Source organism: Diabrotica undecimpunctata, chromosome 8 (assembly GCF_040954645.1).
Source record: "Diabrotica undecimpunctata isolate CICGRU chromosome 8, icDiaUnde3, whole genome shotgun sequence".
In the NCBI taxonomy this organism is placed as follows: Eukaryota; Metazoa; Arthropoda; class Insecta; order Coleoptera; family Chrysomelidae; genus Diabrotica; species Diabrotica undecimpunctata.
Genome location: NC_092810.1, coordinates 51,459,036 through 51,480,866, shown reverse-complemented (window position 1 = coordinate 51,480,866; position 21,831 = coordinate 51,459,036). Strand labels below are relative to the sequence as shown.

General features: G+C 34.5%; 1 protein-coding gene and 1 long non-coding RNA gene across 2 annotated transcripts; both read left to right on the top strand.

The window, feature by feature from the left end:
* The first annotated feature begins 15,870 nt into the window (after positions 1–15,870).
* On the top strand, positions 15,871–16,257 carry LOC140448813 (uncharacterized). Its single transcript, XM_072541933.1, has one exon. It carries the CDS (start codon positions 15,871–15,873, stop codon positions 16,255–16,257), a length of 387 nt encoding a protein of 128 aa, XP_072398034.1.
* Positions 16,258–17,322: 1,065 nt separating this feature from the next.
* Positions 17,323–19,975, top strand: LOC140448406 (uncharacterized). Its single transcript, XR_011951706.1, has 3 exons — positions 17,323–17,619; positions 17,738–18,058; positions 19,762–19,975. It is a non-coding gene; the product is annotated as an uncharacterized lncRNA (long non-coding RNA).
* Positions 19,976–21,831: the final 1,856 nt, after the last annotated feature.

The following is a 21,831-nucleotide window of genomic DNA, read 5'->3' as shown; positions in this document are numbered from 1 at the left end:
CGCAAGTGACCATCATCTCGTTATTGGTACCATTAAAATCAAGATGGCAAAAAACAAAATCACGCAAAACAATTAAAAACGGCTCCAGGACGACACATGTTTAGGGAGGAACTCCAACCCAAAACAAGAGAACGTAAAGTAAATAGCTGGAAAGATTTGGCAGATGTTTTGACAGAAATAACTGAAGATAAACTGGATAAAAAAGAGAAACATAGAAAAGAAAGGATGTCAGATGAAACTAGGAATCCTATCAAGGAAAGAAAACAGCAAAAGAAAGATATTTGGCAAGCAAGAACTGTAGAAGAAAGAGTGAACCAATAACAAGAATATGAAACAATAAATAAAGCAGTTAAAAGAATTGCAAAAAGAGACAAAAGAAGGTGGGCTGAAGAACTGGCAAAACAAGCTAAAACAGCTGCACAACACAACAGAACTAGAGAGCTATACCAAATTACTAGACGACTAACAAAAAATGAGCCCAACTGTTCAAACATTCTAAGATCCAAGACAGGCGACTTACTACAACAAATGACCAAGTAGAGAGATGGAAAGAGCATTTTCAGGAGATGCTAGGCACGCCCAGGGAAAACGCAGATGAAATTGTCGAAAACCCGCAGAATGTAGACTTGCGTATACCTTGCGAGACCCCTTCCAAAACGGAGATAATAACAGCTATCAAACCTCTGAAAAATAACAAGTCTCCGGGAATCGATAACATTGCTGCCGAAATACTTAAAACTGCTGAACTTTTGCTCCCCATAATCCGAGAGGTGTGGAAAACAAACCGCATCCCAGCGGGCTGGAAAAGAGGTAACATTATTAGGCTGCTAAAAAGGGGAAACCTCACACTGTGCAAAAATTGGAGAGGAATAACCTTTCTAAGATATTGTCTAAAAGAGGTAAATAAATAGATCTTCGGAAATATTCTTCGCAAGAGTTAGCAGGTTGGTTTTGACGACATGTTTGACGAGAAATTATACGTGGCATCTTTAATTCAATGTCTAGTTGTTCAGCCATTTTCTTTACTTTATAGTAAAGTTTGCTAAAAACAGATTCAGCATTTGATCTTTTATTTTGAAGAATGCATTTAGTGTCCCCTATGGCCTCAGTCGCTTTCTTCAAATCTAATTTTGGTGACTGAAAAAGACGACTAAGTGATACAGTTGTACCTAAAACATCACTAAAACAAACTACTTGTTCCAGAAATGAACATATCATTTTAAAATATAAAATAAAAATATAATTCTTTACACTTTTCTTAGTGTAGAATAAGTAAAATATTCACTAATATCAAGTTGCTCGGGATAGCCGACTTGTTGGCGCCACCACAGCCTCTTAAATAGTTTTCACACCTAAATACAAGAGGGGTAATCTACACTTTTACGCACCAAGTATTTTTTATTAGTTCGTTCTCACAGATCGCCCTTGAGGCATCGCATTTTAAAACACTCTCAATTCACGTATAAAATATTTCTCTACGCCGAAATCGGGCATTTTTCTCATAAATACGGTTTTCTCTTTTACGTGTGATAAATAAAGAATTATTTGATATTGTAACTGTCAGCTACGTCCATATTGAGGCTTTTTTACTCTAAAAATAGTTAATTATAAGTCGATAAACTAAAGGTGATTTTATTTCTCTGGAGTTATATTTGCTCACATTAACAATCCTTATCCTTCAACGGTCACTAAAGAACCAAACCTATGGAGATACATCCATTCACAAGTCCTTTGAAGTAAGGGTTGGAATCAAAAGATTTCCAACCCTCGAATATAGGGAGCCAGTTACAAGGCCCCCACATTTCGTGGTCCTATCGAGCACAGATTATTTGATGAAACAGGACTGAAGAAAGAAAAGGATTACACACGCCGGAGAGCAACAGGAAGAAAGAATAATGGTTTCTCGTCCCTAGAAGAAAGATTGCACACGTTGACCTTCGTTCAAGATTAGACACGCGTGTTTTGTGAAAAGTGCGTTATGTGCTGGTAAGCGACAGCGGTAATTAAATTGGATACTTGAAAAACATTTGGTGAGGTTAAAACTCTTTCTATATATTTCTATAGTCACTGCATGCACACATTTATATTTGGTAGATATTTGTCTCGACTTTTATTTGTTTATTAATATTTATATTTACTAATGGCTTTGATTTGACAACAGATCTTTCTTCTCAATATCGCTAAAGATAGCTGACAATTATTTATTATACAGATTGTCTCACAGCCCGCTCTCAAAAAAAATATTTATTTATCACTCTAGTAAAAATACTCTATTAAAATTAAAATCGCGTCTTAGTTGAAAAAGACATTTACACTAAACAAAATCATTCACTCTTATTTCTCGCTCAGCATATATTTGCAAATAAATTCACTTTAAATAAAAAATGGAAGCTTTAAAGAAAAAGCGCAAATCACTTAAAGCATCAATTACACGTATCTCAGAATGGTTTATAGCCAATAAAGACACAGAAAACGAAATACTTGATTTTGAAAATAGGAAAGAAAAACTTTTTAATTTTTTCACACAATATGAACAAACTCAATTAGAAATCGAACAGACTGATGATAGCGACCAACAATCAGCTGATCGAGCAAATGTTGAAGAAAAATACTTCAACACACTCAAAGGTTTGCAAAGAAAAATAATAGAATTAAATTTAACAAAAAATAAAGCACCTAGCTCAAATAATAATGCTGTTTCCAGTGCGAGGCTGCCTGAAATTAGCATGAAAACCTTTACCGGAAATTTCTCAGAATTCAATGAATTCTTTCAACTATTTGAAACTCTGATCACAAACAATTCAAGTTTAAATAATGTACAAAAGTTTATATATTTAAAATCTTTCCTCAAAGGAGAACCTTTAAACTTAATTAGCAGTATCGAAGTAGTAGATGCAAATTTTGCTATCGCTATAAAAACCCTAAAAGAAAGATATGATGACAAATCACGAGTGATTAGTACTCTTATAAAAAAGCTGTTAAAGTCTCAATCTCTAGTTAAATGCACTCCTCAGGTACTAAGAGATTTTGTTGTACACACGAAGCAAACGCTTCAAGCTCTTAGTAATCTCGAAGTTCCAATTGAACATTGGGACCTCCTTTTAATAGAAATATTTTTAGAAAAAATAGATTTTGCTTCTCACAAGGCTTTTGAATATGAAGTAGGTTCTAAGAATATTCCAACACTCAATCAATTTTTTGAATTTCTAGAAAAAAGATGTGATGTTTTAGAGAAACTTAATTACACTGAAACTCAGTCAAAGTTTATTAATAAAGTCACTCAAAAAACTGCTCATATTTCCAGTATAAATAATAATAAATCTAGCTATGAAAATTGCATATTTTGTAAACAAACTGGTCATAAAATATATCAGTGTAACTTATTTAAAGACACAAATTCTCGAGAAAGGTTTAATTTTGTAAAGCAAGCACAGCTTTGCAGAAACTGTTTTGGCACTAAGCATTTTACTGATAAATGCATCTCTAAATACACATGTAAAATTTGCAATAAAAAGCACAACACACTTCTGCATGAAGAAAATAATTTTTCTCACACTCATCAAAATAATTTATTCTCTCCCACTCGAAGCAATCAAAGTGCTTCAAATTCACATGATGGTAATCAAAGTCACGCCAATAGGCAACAATCACGCTTTAATGCACCACAAACCTCTCAATTCTCCGCAAGTATACAGGGTGATTCACAAACTCGCCATAGTGCACCACATATCTCTCAAAGTCATTTTCATGCTCATCAAAGGAGTAATAATGCCCAAGTTACTCAAAGAATTAATTCTCCACATTCATATAATGAATCACCAAACACTTCTACTCACTTAAGCACTCAGACAAATGAATATTGTCTACTCTCAGACACACAAAGTCAAAATTCATCTTGCATCTCTTCTCTCTCCACTTTCAATCCAAAAAACGAAGTTTTGCTAGCCACAGCGCTGGTAACAATTTACTCTAAAAGTGGACAACCTGTACACGCAAGATGTCTTCTCGATAATGGATCTCAATCGAGCTTTGCAACAAAGGATTTAGTAAATAAACTAAATTACTCTACCACTAATAAAAGATTACAAATTTCCACAATCTCTCAAAATTGTTCCATCTCAAATGAAATGGTAAACATTGAATTTTTCCCATATAAAAACAATGATATGAAATTTGAAGTATCATGTGCAGTTTTGGATAATATTACGTGTAAAATACCTCAGGTACCTCTAGATCGTAGCAAAATAAAAATACCAGCTGGCATAAAGCTCAGTGATCCCTCTTACTCCTCCCCAGGGAGAATCGATCTCTTATTAGGTGCAGAAATTTACTGTGATCTATTAAAGGATGGTTTAATTCATATTGGAGCAGGTCTTCCAGTGCTTCAAAACACTCATTTAGGATATGTCATGTTCGGTAACTTATCTCCACAAGTTTCATCTAAGAAAAAGATGCACTCTCACTCAAACTGTAACTATTCACACTCGAATCATATTTCTTTATTTGTTCAATCTCACACTGAAGAAGAAAATATAAATAATCTTCTCCAAACGTTTTGGGACATTGAAGAAGTTCCCGAAATAAAGCATTTAAGTCCTGATGATGAAAAGGCTGAGAAAATATTTAAAGCCACAACACAAATCCTACCGAATGGACAGTTCCAAGTAGATTTACCCCTATGCACGCCTAATGAAAATAATAAATTGGGCGACTCTTTCCAAATGGCGCGAAGGCGATTTCTAAATTTGGAGAACAAATTCTCAAAAAATGATTCTCTTTACAAACAATATAAATCTTTTATAGACGAGTATGTTGAATTAGGACATGCAAGATATGTTCCGTTGTCTCTGCAGAATGTACACTCAGAAAACAAATATTTCTTGCCTCACCACAGTGTAGAAAAAGACACTTCTCTCACAACTCGTTTGCGCGTAGTTTTTGACGCATCCATGAAAACCACTTCTGGTTTTAGCCCTAATGATATTATGTTAAAGGGTTATACCACACAACCAGAACTATTTGACACTTTAGTCAACTTTAGACTCTTCAAGTATGTATTCACATCTGATATAAAAAAGATGTTTAGACAAATCAGAATAAACCCCAACCAAACTTTCTTATTAAATATTTTGTGGCGCAACTCTCCCTCGGAGCCGTTAAAATGTATACAATTGGAAACGGTTACCTATGGAACGAAATCAGCTACCTTCCTTAGCACACGATGTTTAATTGAACTCGCAAACAGGCATAAGGAAGAATATCCTCTCGCTCATGATATGCTCATTAATTTTTGCTATATTGATGACATATTATATGGTACAAACAGTATTGAAACACTCACACTTGCGCATGAGCAAATCACTGCACTGCTACAAAAGGCAGGCATATCTCTTCACAAATGGTGTTCAAATTCACCACAATTTTTAGAAAATATTTCACAATAATTTTCAACTGACTCTACGTATGTTATATCTTCAGAAAATCATTCCAATAAAATATTAGGTCTTTGTTGGGACTCTAAATTAGATAGTTTCTCTATTTCAGTGCCAGAAATCGAAATAAAAGATTCCTACACTAAGAGACAAGTGCTCTCGATAATCGCAAGTTTTTTCGACCCCAAGGGATTAATTAATCCTGTAATAGTAACTGCAAAAATAATAATGCAAAAAATTTGGCTTTCAAAAATTCAGTGGAATGAAAGTTTAGACTCTACACTCTTAAATGAATGGTTAAATTTTCTCAAACATATTTCAGCACTAAAACATTTAAAAATTCACAGACCTTTTTTTATTGAAAATTATATATGTAGTATACAAATACACGCATTTTCCGACGCTAGTGAAAAGGCATACGCCAGCTGCATATATATTAGAGTTACTTATAGCTCAAGAAATGTCTCTTCCACACTCATCACCTCTAAAAGTAGGGTAGCTCCAATAAAAACATTAACTTTACCTAAGTTAGAACTTATGGGTGCTGTTTTATGCAGCAAACTCACTAAAAGAATAGTTGAAATTCTAAATAATAAATTAACTCAAATAGACTCAATAAACTGCTGGACGGACTCAGAAATCGTACTTGCTTGGTTAGGCTCACATAGCTCGAGATGGTCACAGTTTGTTGCAAATAGAGTTTCTGAAATACAAGGAAACCCACAATTTAAGTGGCGATATATAAAGTCAAAACAAAACCCCGCAGATATTGCGTCAAGAGGCATGTCTGCTCCTGAACTTCTAAACTCAAAATTTTGGTTTCAAGGTCCCTCATTTCTACTTAATTATGACAGATTTAACTTCTTATGATTCAAAACCAAATGTAAGTAAAATACCCGAGGAAAAGAAAATAGTTCATCTAGCACAAGAAAGTCCAATAAGTTTCATTGAAAATTTATCTCTCAAATTTTCAAACTTCTCAAAACTACAACGCAGTATCGCACTTATTCTCAGGTACATTCACAATTTCAAGTTTCCAAATGAAAAATATGTTGGACCCTTCTCTGTTTCAGAATTAAAAAACTTTTGCAAAAGGCACACTTTTTTCGAGAATTTTCTTGTCTTGAGAATAAGGAGATAATTTCAAATAGAACAATTTTAAAACTCAACCCATTCATAGATAATCAGCAAATGATTCGTGTAGGTGGTCGTCTAAGGTACTCAGACGTCCCATATGAACAGAAGTACCCATTACTTCTACCCTCTCATAATCACATAGTAAAATTAATGCTGCATAGAGAACATATAAGATTATGTCATGCAGGCCCTCAAAATACTCTTTCCAATTTTCGTTTAAGATATTGGTGTCTAAATGGTCTCAAAGAAACTAAAAGGATAATTAATAAATGTCACGATTGTTTTAAATTTAAAGCAAAGACAGCCACACAGTTAATGGCTGATTTACCACGGGAACGTTCATGTTTCTCCCCTCCATTTACCAATGTTGGTCTAGACTTTGGTGGTCCATTTCTTATAAAAAGCTCCAATTTAAGAAAGGCTCCAAAAATAAAATCCTACATAGCGTTGTTTGTATGTATGGTTACTCGTGCAGTGCACATCGAATTAGTCACAGGTCTCTCTACCGAAAGTTTCTTACTTGCTTTAAAAAGATTCATCAGTAGGAGAGGCTGTCCACAAATTATCTACTCAGATAACGCCACTAATTTTCTAGGAGCTAGAAATCAGTTGAGGGAAGTTGCACTATTTCTTAAACAAAAGGAAACCTCTGAGTCCATATTCAATTTTCTCTCCTCTTCTGAAATCCAATGGAAATTTATTGTAGCCCATTCTCCGCATCATGGTGGAATTTGGGAGGCAGCCATAAAAAGTGCCAAATATCACATTTTAAGGCTTTTAGGCAATACCACTTTAACTTTTGAAGCCTTTAGCACAGTTCTCGCACAAATAGAAGCAGTACTAAACTCACGCCCTCTTTGTGCTATGTCAAATGATCCAAATGACTTTAACACATTGTCTCCAGGACATTTCCTAATAGGAAAACCAATTACGTCATTTCCTGAAGAGATAGTGACGGAAATACCTGACAATAAATTAACAATTTGGCAAAACTACATGAAGATTCAGCAATCATTTGCCAAACGCTGGAAAATTGATTACCTTAATCAACTTCAGAATCGCCCCAAGTGGTTAACACCACAGAAGAATCTTAAAGTTAACGACTTAGTTCTATTAAAGGAAGATAAAGTTCCACCCCTACACTGGCCATTGGCAAGAATTGTTGAATTGTTTACTGGTAAGGACGATAAGGTCCGTAGTGTTAAAATAAAGACTAGAGATGGATATTTTAACAGACCCATTACAAAACTCTGTCCTCTTCCTGTGGACAAAGTAGAAAATTAAAATTTTAAATTTTGTCACATTTATATGTATTACTCTAGTTTAGGAATAGTTATTTCTTAAATTACATTTAAGTTAAGTTTGCTTACTTTCTCAAATCACTCTTTCTTTCGTTTTGAAGTAAATACTTCAACGAGGGCAGTCTATGTTCCAGAAATGAACATATCATTTTAAAATATAAAATAAAAATATAATTCTTTACACTTTTCTTAGTGTAGAATAAGTAAAATATTCACTAATATCAAGTTGCTCGGGATAGCCGACTTGTTGGCGCCACCACAGCCTCTTAAATAGTTTTCACACCTAAATACAAGAGGGGTAATCTACACTTTTACGCACCAAGTATTTTTTATTAGTTCGTTCTCACAGATCGCCCTTGAGGAATCTCATTTTAAAACACTCTCAATTCACGTATAAAATATTTCTCTACGCCGAAATCGGGCATTTTTCTCATAAATACGGTTTTCTCTTTTACGTGTGATAAAGAAAGAATTATTTGATATTGTAACTGTCAGCTACGTCCATATTGAGGCTTTTTTACTCTAAAAATAGTTAATTATAAGTCGATAAACTAAAGGTGATTTTATTTCTCTGGAGTTATATTTGCTCACATTAACAATCCTTATCCTTCAACGGTCACTGAAGAACCAAACCTATGGAGATACATCCATTCACAAGTCCTTTGAAGTAAGGCTTGGAATCAAAAGATTTCCAACCCTCGAATATAGGGAGCCAGTTACAAGGCCCCCACACTACTGAAATAAGAAATTCTAGGCTCCTAATAGTTTGCATTAATTAAAATTCATCAGCCCTTCCACGTAGAAATTGTTTGAAGAGCGTTGTATATTTTGATGATTGATTCGCCCTGGAACTGAAGATGACCTTGATGCCTTTCTTGACGACTTTCACAAATACCTTGGACAGCAGCTCCCAGTTCCTTTATTTGTATTCTCTAACGTATCAGACAGAGCTAATGCAACAATATTCACTTTGATATTATTTATTATAGATAAATTATAAAATGTAGCACACAGTCTCAACAACTATAATACATATTCAAATTACAAACAACCAATTCGTAGTAAAAACTGAAGATAAAAAATACCTAATACAAAATAAAAATGTGCTGATTTCGTGCGAAAAGTCATATCATCTACATTGAATGAGAAATAATGTGTGTTATCTCTACGATAATCGAACGATTCTCTGGCACTCAAATGACGAATTGACAAAATTTGAAAATCGTGAAAAACTATGAATTCGCGGAAGTCGGGATAGCGTTAGTCGACGTATTACTGTATTCAGAATTATTGATTTTTTTTACCCCTAGAATAAATGAGTTTGAATCATTTTAACTCTTGACTTTCTGTTTATAGGGTTGATGGGTTTTACATTATTTTTTTTTAGGATTATTTGATTGATATTTAATTTTGTTTGGGGGGGGGGTCATGATACCCGTGACCCCACCTTGGATCCGCCACTGAACTGTATTAGGTATCTGTCAAACCACATTAGAGAGATACTTTTCACTTTTAAATAAATGAAAAATATGCGTTAACGTGTTTTATTTTTTGTATAAAACGGTCGCTCATATGAAAAATAAACAAAAAAGATGTTTTGTCGCGAATTAAACGAGGAATTCAAAAATGATTTTTTATTTAAAATATCTCAGCGGCATATTATTTTTTTCTTTAAAAAATTACGCATGCACGCCAAAGATGAATACAAAATTCGTGTGCAATAGAAAGTAAAAGTAGAGACTAAATGAGTAAAGGAAAGAATGAGTAAAATTCACTGTGTAACAAATTTGTCGTATATTTATAAGATGATTGAATATTTTGCGTCAACTATATCATGTTTTAATAATAGATATCGTAATCTAATCAACTTATCTACATATTTCTGATTCGCCCTGTATATTCTAAAATATTCAAGGGTGCTTTAAACTCATCAATTTTAGTTGTGGACTTTGAATAATAAATATCAATTTCGCACTAGACATTCTACTTATATCAAATAACCATCAAGACTTCTTTAAATTCATCTCTTTGTCTACCCCGTTATCGACCTACATAGATATTTCCACACTGAAAATTAAATACATGTATCGAGTTTGCTTTAAAGTACAGGCTAATTTTAGGGCCATTTTACGACCTTTTATGGTTTACTAGTTTTGCAAATTCGAAAAATAAAAAATGTTTTACGACGGACTATTAAAAAAACCCTTCAGTGAGAAGTCGTAAAAAACAACAATAAAAAAGGCCGAGGTGTAAAAAGGTTTGGTTTAAATTATTCTTTGCTATTTTTTAGAACCATAGAAAAATAAATAAAATTGTGCCAAACTGTATAAACCATGCCACTTATCTACATCAACAATTAACTATAGAATTTTGTTTTAAGTTTTTTTATTCAAAGAAATAAATAATTAAAATAAAATATCAACGAATTGCTTAATCCGTGTTTTAATTTCATTGCAATAAAGCTCCAACTAATTTAGTTAGTAGTAATAATATGCCTCGTCGTAAATTAAATCAAGATAAAACCAACAGAGCTGTGATAATGCTTTAAAATGTTGCTCCTCCCCAAGTCGAAGTTGCCAATATTTTCAACGTTTTGCAAAGTGTTATTTCTAGACTTCAAGATTTCTAGACTAGATTTCAAGATGCCACTGAGGTACCAAGAAATCAAAGACTGTGTCAGATGGTTTATCCATTTAGGGGTGGTGGTATTATGGTTTTGGCTGAAATCTGTTTCGATAGAAGAACAGATCTCTACCTTTTCCAGGACACACTATGGTGTGACATATAGACGGGACGTTATTGAGCATATTATTGTTAATTTAATTTATATATATATATATATATATATATATATATATATATATATACACTCGCGATCATAAAATCCGGGTCACCTTGAAAATCACCGATATTTCATTTTTAACGAGCTTTATCGTAAATAATAATAACACAAATACAAACTAATGCATGTTTATGAGAATTGTTGCGGTTTCCTTTGTAACAAAGAATTCCAACAGTGCCAATTACGCGGTAAAGTGCACACTTCCCAAAATGAACGCTACCTGTAACTCCGCTTGTTTTAAATGTCTCGTTTGTACTTCGACTTTCTGTTCAAATACAACGGACAAACGTTTATTATTGCCACCATTAGTGTTTATTAGTGCTATTATTAGTGTTTATTTTTTGACAAAAATGCCTTTGACTGTTGTTGAAACGGCACAAATTGTTGCACTTGTGGAAGACGGTCACACTCAACGGCAAGTCGCAAGAACTGTTGGCGTAAGCCTTTCTACGGTTCAACGAGTGCTTCAACGCTTTCAGGAGGCAAGTTTGCTAACCAGGCGACCTGGCTCTGGACGAAGAAGAACGACCAAGGCACTAGATGACCGTTTCCTTGTGTTTCAGGCTTTACGAAACCAGACCTCAACTGCGGTTATTCATCAAAATCGTCTAGAGGAAGTACGAAATCGCAATTTTAGTGTTGCAACAGTCAGAAGAAGACTTCGTTCTTCTTGACTATCTTCTCGGGTAATGGCTAGAGGACCGCCACTTCGCCGAGTGTCTCGAGTTGCACGACTAGATTTTGCTCGACAATACGCGCATTGGGGAATTAACGATTGTAGCAAAGTGTTATTCTCAGATGAATCCCGTTTCTGTCTAACTGGATCCGATGGACGTGTAAGAGTTTGGAGGAGAACCGGTGAACGATTTTCACAAGCTTGCATTGCTCCAAGAATGCCTTTTGGTGGAGGCTCGGTCATGGCTTGGGGAGGTATATCTTCCGACTTTCACACAGAATTACACATCATCGAAAATGGGTCCCTAACTGCACGAAGGTACATTATGGAGATTCCGGAAGAACATGTTATGCCCAAAATGGCAGGGCTTGGAGAAAACGCCGTTTTTATGTAGGACAACGTGCGACCGCACGGTGCCAGGATCAGTATGTAATACTTGGACGAAGTTGGAATTACGAGGGTACCCTGGCCAGCTAGGTCTCAGGACCTGAATCCCATCGAACATCTCTAGGACGATTTGAAAAAACGTATTCAAACCCATACACATCCTCCTAACAACGCACAGGAGCTTAAGGATCTGTTAGTGAGAAAGTGGAATAACATACCACAACATGTAATCCGGAGAAAAATTGAGAGTATGCCCCGTCGTCTGCAAGAGGTTATTAGAGCAAGGGGAGGCAATACACGATATTGTCATTGAAATTTCACTGATTTTTTACCACGTTCTGTATTTTCCATTTTTTTTCGTATGTCTGTTTTATCAACAATTTGATTTGTTTTCTGTTTTTTTCAATAAAAGCAATAAAAAACCATTTTTTTTTCTTTCAAAACAAACATTGATGACAAATAAAAAATACATTAGCAAAAAAAAAGGTTATTACTGCACCAGAGGCAAAAATATTTAAGAAACTTGAAATTTTCAAGATGACCCGGATTTTATGATCGCGAGTGTATATATATATATATATATATATATATATATATATATATATATATATATATATATATATACATATATATATATATATATATATATATATATATATATATATACATATACAGAGTGGCCCAAAAGTCTGGAAACGACCAATTATCTCGTAAATTGCTAGTCATAATTTTACAAAATTTGAGGTACCTACACCTATTTTCGGATACGGAGATTCCATATTTGATATTTGCAATGTTGCCAGATTTGCCGTTTCTCTAATATTATTAACTTTGGTTTTTCATCGCCCGGTATATTCAGTCAATCTTGGAATCTCCTATTCAATACGAGTTCAACCATATGTAACACTTATGATTTTATGTAGTCTGGAAGGTCTTAAATACATAAAACAGTGCAAAATATGTAGATTTTAATAAATTTAAATATTTAAATGTAGAATGCTGTGATTTTTACATTTGTTCACCATTTACATTATTAACCAAAATTGACAGTAGTTGTGTTTCGAAAAGTTCTGCAAGATAAATTGCTTCTCTAAAATGGCTCTTAACGAAAAATAACGAATTACTATTATAATGATGAGAAGGTAGGTTACAGAAAAAGATCTTATTGTGAAGTAGCTAACTTGTTCAATAATACTTTCCTAAACCGTTCTCCTATTCATAAGGTGACGGTACAAAAAACTGTAAAGTGATTTGAGGAATCTGGAGAAGTAAAAGATAGATACCGATCAGGTAGACTGAAAAGAGTTATGAATGACAACAAAAGTTTAGATATAATGTAAAGTTTTGTTGAAGATAATTTTATGGCGGGAAATCACCAACAACCAATTAAAGATGGAAATTTTCTGCTAGAATTTATGCAGCTTCCATGCTAATTCAATTGCATCAATATGGAGAATACTACCGCTTCTTAATTACCATTAGAAACCCTAAAGAAGGAAGAATTTACCAACTCCCTAGACATATTAAAGCTGGGGGTGGATTCCAACAACCCGATTGAATCCGGGCTTAAGATTATGGAGCCCATTAAGAATATAAATAAGACGACGTATGGTATGGCTTTAGACTTACTCTACATATATTCAGGACTGTTTAATGATCAACTTTAACAAAAATGTCCGTATCCACTACGTTGAAGAAAATTGTCCATGTAGAACCAGGTACTGGGAATTTGTTGCTTTTTTACCGAGTACGCTTTCGACGTACGATAGAAAAAAACTGTACTAGATATAAAACATAGAAATAAAAAACAATCATAAACAGTTTTTATTTGTTTCACTAATATTAAGACAGATTCTAATAAAGAACTTTGTAATATATAGAACAGAAATAAAAGACTATTGTTAAAAAAAGACTATTATTAAGAATTAAAAAATATGTTTTAATATATTACATTCTTTTAATTTATTACATTATATTTGTTAATCCAAGAATTATGAGAACTATTCATTCCCATCCATTTTACATATACCTTGTTACATTTCCTCCTCAACACCTCCTCCACCAAATAAATATCAGGAAACCGGGTTTTTTGTAATTCTTCGCTGTTAAAAAGCATCTTGAATTTCTTCTTTTCGTGAATCTTCCAACAAATAAGTTAGTGGATTGGTTTGGTTAACTTTTCTTATTCTAAAAATCTCATTTGTCCAGTTGGGTAAATATCCCTTAGTAAACAAACTCCTATGTTTTGAAATTCGGACGTAATCACTAACTTTTAATTTATGTTTCCTGAGATCAATGGTTTTAAGGTAATTATAGGCAATTATATTTCTGGCATTTTTTTCATTGACTTGGCTAGGTGCAAAACCTGTAGCTAAATGTTTAGTATTATTGTATTTTTTTACAATATCAGAAAGATTGGTTACCCATTTATAAGACCTATGTAAACTAAACTGCAACATTGATTTTATGGTTCGTATCACTCTTTCCACGATACTTGCCTTTAGATTGGAAAATGTACTGTAGTGGTTAATATTGTGTGATTTCATAAAAGAGTTAAAATTGGAATTATATAATTCTTTTCCCAAATCAGTCTGAAGATTTTTTGGAAAAACTGACATTTTGTTCAAGATTTTTGGACATTGCCATTGGAATTTCTTTTCGTGTTTTTCGTTTAACCGAAAAACGTTTTCACGTTTTTCGTTGAATTTATAACAACATATATTTGTATCCCTTATTAACTTTGGCATAAGGAATCATTACGGCTAAATCTGCTTGAACCAAACCATGTAACCCTTTTATGATTACATGTCTTCTTCTATAATTTTTTCTCGCTGGTCTATGTATCTCTATGCAAGTATTGGTTGTATAGGATGTGCCGCTCTACCCACGTACTACTTACTAAAGGTAATTTCTACAAACATATAATATTTAATAATTCTTTTTGTATCCACACTTCTGCGACCCACTTTTTTGCGACCCACTTTTTCTGCATTTGTTCATTGCTACCAGCATGAGTAGTTCATTAAGTTAATTTTCAGCCTCTTTCACTTATTACAAGCTGCAAAGTTTATACAAGTACCCATCTGCAAAATAATAATTCTTAAAGGAATACAACCACTTTCATTATTTTCATATATCATTATTGCAGGCTGCAAAATTTATGCAATTTATCTTTACCTTTATAGAACTACAAAGTAGGGGAGGTGGGCCTAAGACGGGATATGTAGGTAATACCGGTTATTGTTGATGTGTGTTGTCGTCGGTGCAATTTTGCAAGTAAAACGTAAGTATTATTTTTTTTTATGATTTATGTAAAGGGTCGAGCTGATATTTATAATAACCTAACGAGTTCCTAGCATGTGCAAAACGCATGGTATTCAGTCGCGGCTGTGTTTACGCGAACTCGATAAGGTTAGGTTAGATTTCATGCATGAACTTCTGCTGCCAGTGTCACACAGTCCTTAAGCGCTAAATTTAAAAGTGTGGCTGTAGAGTGTAGGTAAAACGGGATTCCCATGTAAAGGTAAAACGGGATATCCCGTTTTACCTACATATCTCTTTTATATATGATTTCATTTATTTCCCGATGCCTTCCAATTATAAAAGGAAATCTAACCGCAGTTCGTAGTCCGAAGAGTCGATGGCTAGAGCCCTGGAGTCTGTACGAGATGGTACTCATGGTTTTCTGAGTGCTGCGAAAACGTTTAATGTTCCCAAGTCAACACTAGAACGAAGCTTTAAGGATACAAATCAAGTAGCAAAAGGAACCGCAAAGAAACTTGGCAGCAGGAAGTTAACATTCCCGATGGAATTGGAACAAAAGTTAGTAGAATATGCAAAAAACATGGAAATTATGTTATATGGATTAACAACAAGAAGTATTCGTAGTCTTGCATTCCAATTGGCTGAAATTAATAATATCGAACATAGACAAGACCACCAAACTAGCTGGATGCAACTGGTTACGTTCGTTTTTGCAGCGACATAAGCTCTCTTTGCGATTACCAGAAGCTACTTCTGCAGCTAGGGCTCGAGGCTTCAACAAACAAGCAATAACAATTTTTTTTTGATATTTTGGAGCCCCTTCAAGATAAGATGAAGTTTACTCCAAATCGAATTTTCAATGTGGACCAAACAGGGATCACAACAGTGCAAGGGCGTCCATCAAAGGTAATGGCCTTGAGAGGTAGAAAACAAGTGGGTACACTCACATCAGCAGAGCGTGGTGAGTTATCGACTGCAGTGATCTGCATGAGCGCTAGTGGAATATTCATCCCACCGATGATCATTTTTCCCAGGATAAATATGCAGCAGCACTTTATGCATGGCGTTCCACCAGGAACTTTGGGGGTAACACATAAATCTGGCTGGATGCAGATTGATCTATTCACTAAATGGTTTGATCACTTCCTCATCCACACTCGAGCCTCTAAAGACAATCCAGCATTACTTATACTCGATGGACACAAAACCCACACGTAAAATATTGCCGCTATAGAAAAAGCAAGGGAGAATGGTGTGACAATTTTGTTTACCTCCACACTGCAGTCACCGTATGCGGCCGCTCCATGTTTCGTTTATGGCACCGCTAAGTACTTTTTATACTGCACAAGCGTACGTATCCTCATGTATCAAAGCCACGCCCCCCTCGTGACGTAGGAACGTGCCTCGTGTCTCGAGGCCACGCCCCTCGACCAATGGTGACGTAGGAACGTGCCTCGTGTCTTTAGGCCACGCCCCTCGGCCAATGATGGCACAGGAACGTCCCCCCGAGACGTCTATCTTGCTGAATGGTGGACGTCCTCGTGACGTCGGAACGTGTCATCGACCAATGGCAGCATAGCAGCGTCAGTGGTGGGAATAGCAACACCCCCAGCGACCAATGACAGCTTAGAATTTGAATAAACATCATAGAAATGGCGGTATAGCGATGAGGGACCAATGGTGACATAGTAACGCCCTCCTCGTGACGTTAGAACGTGGAGTCGTACCACAATATTAACGAAAAGACGCCCCAATTCCCCCAATATTAACGAAAAGACGCCCAAACGCCCCCCATTCCCCCAATAATAACGAAGCTACGTCTCAACGTACACCAATGAGGACGATGTAATGAAAAGACGCCCAAACGCCCCCCCCCCCCCCCATTCCCCCAATAATAACGAAGCTACACGTCAACGTAACCAATGAGAACGATGTTCAATCGCTGGTCGGTGACTGTGTTCTATGAATTGACAAAGAGAAGAAGACGAATGACAGACAAAGAGAGCAATTTTCCTCGTATTTTTTTTTAATTAAAACCTACGACCACTAGCGTAAAACTTCTAAATTTTTTCAATTTATATTTTACGAGTTACCTCGTATATATTTTATCGATTAGCATAATAACAAAAATTTGTTTATTTTTCAATTTATACTTTACATGATCATTTGAAATCTTTATAAAATATATTCTGCTATCATAAAATGAAAATAGATCTTGCTACTGAGAATAATGACATCATCGGATACGCCGGCTATTAAAAATTTCTCACGCGATCACGATATAGCCGGAAGCACGTGCACATTCTATTTGATGTGAGATAAAATATATTCGCACGGACGCCGGAAACATGTGCACATTCCTTTCTATTTTATAATTAAGCCAGGCATGTGATGCATAAATGAATAGTCTTACGAAATATTGCGCAACATAGTTTTAGCGTGGGAGAGGCAGTTAGATAGATCGTTAGTTCAATTCTGATCATCCTTCAGACAAGTTGTGTGTTTTGTGCAGCGTCACCAATTATACAAAGTACCGTTCGGAGAAGTTCTGTGTTTGTGTAGTGCCGGCAATTATACAAAGTAAGTTTTATATGTTAAATTAAAAATATACATATTGTACTAGATAGAATTTTTGTAAAATAATATTGCTAGTCAAAGATATTTCATTGTTAAATTAAGAAAATACATATTGTTGCAGATGGACCTAAAAAAGACTAATGCATCCTCTCTGCTTACAGAGAAGAAAATCAAGACAATTTGTAAACTAAAGGAGCTGACACTAGGTGCGCCTTTCAAAATTGTAGCTGCTAAGTTGGTGAAGGCGAAATACGGGGAAGCAGTTTTACTGGAATTGGAGGAGAACGTGGTTTTCCTACCAAACCGCGTAGCAAAGGACTACGTTCCATTCATACCAGAATTTTCCAGTAACAAGTATTCTCTGGTATTTCGAGGAGTGGTGGACATCGGAACAACGCAGCCAGCAGCGAACTTCGAGATTATTGAGCATTAAAAAATATTGGTGAGTTTTTCATTTATTGATTTATTGCTTTTTACTTAATCATGAGTAACATTGGTGATCTTAGTAGTGACATTGTACAACATTTAATTAAAGCGCGTGATGTTTTGTTTCGAAATTATACACCGCGAGAAGCGAATATTTGGTTAAATCACATTAAAAGGCATTTGGCTTTGTTTACTAAAGCGATTCGGTGTGGGGACTTGGAATTAGCTAAATTACGGCAACTACAGACAAACGCGGGACATTTAAAGACAATTAAATCGGAAATTCAAAATTTCGGCCTTCGCGTGGGTGGAGGAATTACTAAACATCGTCGGGTTAAATGGGAAAATGTAAATTCCGCATTCAAGAGTAGAATCAGAACAGGTATAATTATTAATCTAGGACACAAAGATTTAATGCAATTTTTCGGGGATTGTTTTAAGTTATTTAGAATTCGAATTAAAAACATTTAAAAAAAAATAAATATGATAAAATGTAATATCATTTGTGGAGAATTTATTAGAAAATCAAATCAAGGTGATATTAACCAATTTAAATATTTTAATACCAAGAATGAAGCCATCAGAAACAGAGTGCGGGCGCACCTCACCCCACAGCAGAGAGTAAGTTTTTGTAAAATTTTTTATCATCTATTACTGCTTGAAAACTGCTATGCATAGGCCTGCTCTTCTTCTGCATAACGATGTTTTATTTTTTATGTGTTGATATAGGTAACTTGAAACGTATACTGCTATGCCTAGGTCTGCTCTTCTGCATCCCGATGTTTTTTTTTTGAATTGCTATTAGACATATTTCTACTGTTTTATTTTTTATATGCTGATATAGGTAACTACTTGAAACGTATACTGCTATACATAGGTCTGCTCTTCTTCTTCTGCATCCCGATGTTTTTTTTTGAATTGTTGTTAATTTCTACTGTTTTATTTTTATGTGTTGATATAGGTAACTACTTGAAACGTACACTGCTATACATAGGCCCTTCTCTTCTTCTGCATAACGATGTTTTATTTTTTATGTATTGATATAGGTAACTTGAAACGTATACTGCTATGCCTAGGCCTGCTCTTCTTCTGCATCCCGATGTTTTTTTTTGAATTGTTGTTAGACATATTTCTACTGTTTTATTTTTTTATATGCTGATATAGGTAACTACTTGAAACGTATACTGCTATGCCTAGGCCTGCTTTTCTTCTGCATCCCGATGTTTTTTTGAATTGATATTAGACATATTTCTACTGTTTTATTTTTATTTTTTATATGTTGATATAGGTAACGGCTGCTTGAAAACTGTTATACATAGGTCTGCTATTCTTCTTCTGCATCCCGATGTTTTTTTTTGAATTGTTGTTAATTTCTACTGTTTTATTTTTATGTGTTGATATAGGTAACTACTTGAAACGTATACTGCTATACATAGGCCTGCTCTTCTGCATCCCGATGTTTTTCTGAATTGTTGTTAGACATATTTCTATTGTTTTATTTTTATTTTTTATATGTTGATATATTTTTTTTTAATTGTTAATTTCTACTGTTTTATTTTTATGTGTTGATATAGGTAACTACTTGAAACGTATACTGCTATACATAGGCCTGCTCTTCTTAGGTGTCCCTGTGTTTTTTTTTTGTAATATGATCGCTACAAATTTTTAGATATATGTATTTTAATCTTGTTTTTTATTCTGTTTTATTTTTTGTTTCAGAACCTCCCTCTGATAGCGCTACGGGGAGAGGCTGCACCTAATGCTGTCTACCCTGACGATATGACGTCCCTGGGCACCTGCCGGGGCAAAAAAAATATTGATTGGGGTGAGGCAGGCCAGCGTGCTGGTCTGGATTTTAAAAGGTACTTTTGTTTATATATTTTTAATACTTGTTTTTAATATGGTTTGTATTTTTTACAAAAGAAGAATAAAGATTTATGAAAAAATTTTATCTTTTAATGTTTTCCTTTTTCCTTCTTTGTTACCCATACTATCCTTTGTATCGGAAATTTACAAAAATTATTAAAATATTATTTCAGTTTTCATACAATCTATAGACTAATAATTTTTCTGTTATTCTACCTAATTGTTATTTTATCTGTGCTATTTTAACCTTTTTTCATTCTGCTTTGTGCTTTGATTTTTTGTTTATATAAATGACATTTTTACAAATAAAAAAAAGGAAAGCTGTTTGGTTAGTTGAAAACAATGTTCACACTTTAGAGTTTGGACATTATTTTCAACCGTAACAACAGACGGGACGAGAACCCACAGCTTGTGTCTGTCGGGTTAATGGGAGAGATTGAAAAAAGGAAAATTAAGGAAATGTTTAAAGGTTATGGTGAGATTTATAGGTATCTTAAGCTAACATTTATATATTACAAGTATTTCTGTTTCTTCATCTACATGGGAATGATTCCCGGAAATTTATCTACTAATAAAAACATCTGGAGCCATAACAATATGGGCTTATAAAATCGACGCATTGGCCATTTAGCATTTGTCATTCAAACGGTATGGCTGAATATTTACTGTTAGTTTTATTAAATAGTAGTGAGTTCGTAAATGTACCAATCCACCCGGTAGTAATCAATTTTCTTAGTTTTTTTTTACGTGATCGGCATTTTACCTTGTCCTATTGTGTCAACGAGTACGTTTATACAAACGATATACGATTACGTCGTGATTTTGTCACGGGTGAAGTTCTAGAAATTCAGTTCGTGGTAGATTCAGTTATCGTCTTAACGATCAACTATATACATAATACTGGCTTATTAGAACAACCCCTTGATAATTTCTCCACTGCCGCCCATGTGCAAGTTTTTATACCTCATCCTCTTCCTTCTCAGCCTTAGTTTTCTCTCGCCCGTAACACTTTCCCTAAAAGCAACTAGACTTTTTATTTTCTCGCGATAGCTGCGAAGATTTACAAATCAGTGACCTGTGTACGATTCTATAGCCTTTCAGATCATTGTAGTAAGGTACGTTTTTAAACAATTTTCTTTTTTCAATTTTTATAAAATTACGGAAATGCTGTGTGAAATTTAAAAAATCTTACCATCAGCGTTTCTTCTCAGTGTTCGTGTCTATTCATAATTCACCTTCTTTTTTATGTATACACATAAATGTTACATTTTAACCCTGAGTTGGTGTGGTGCCTAAAACTTACGTGTCTGGTGTGGTGGGGTGTGACATACCCCATAGCAAAATACGTCTTCTAAAGCTCAATACTTAAGTATCTGCATCAAAAGTATATACTTTTCGTTGGAAATAGTGCGCACTATTACACAGTTCAAAAATAGCAGAAATAGCAACTTAAAATCAGTACATTTTTCTGAAATGAAAAAAAAAAACTAAAGACTTCTGAACACAAAACACAACACAATTTTCTTTATTGACTTATAAACAAATAAACATTATAAAGAATAATACATACATCAACAAAAGTTACATCATTTACTGACTTTCCTCGTTGACGCAAGTATCGCATTTGAAACATGCGTGTTCTAAATAAACAAAATATCTGCAATTATAACACATGTAGCGACTTTTTCTGTCTCTTGTTCTGGGACACACTACACATCTACCTTATACTTTTTGACGTTTAGGCAACAGTTCATCACAATCTGCAGTTTTATAGCCCGGTGTCTCACGCAGTTTTCTCGGCAACCGAGGATTCTGTTGTCTTTCTTCCATATAATCTACTGTCAGTGACAAACGTAAGATATTTCAAATATTTTCGACCCTTCAGTGTATAGTCATTATTGTTGATCTTATAGATTACTTGGG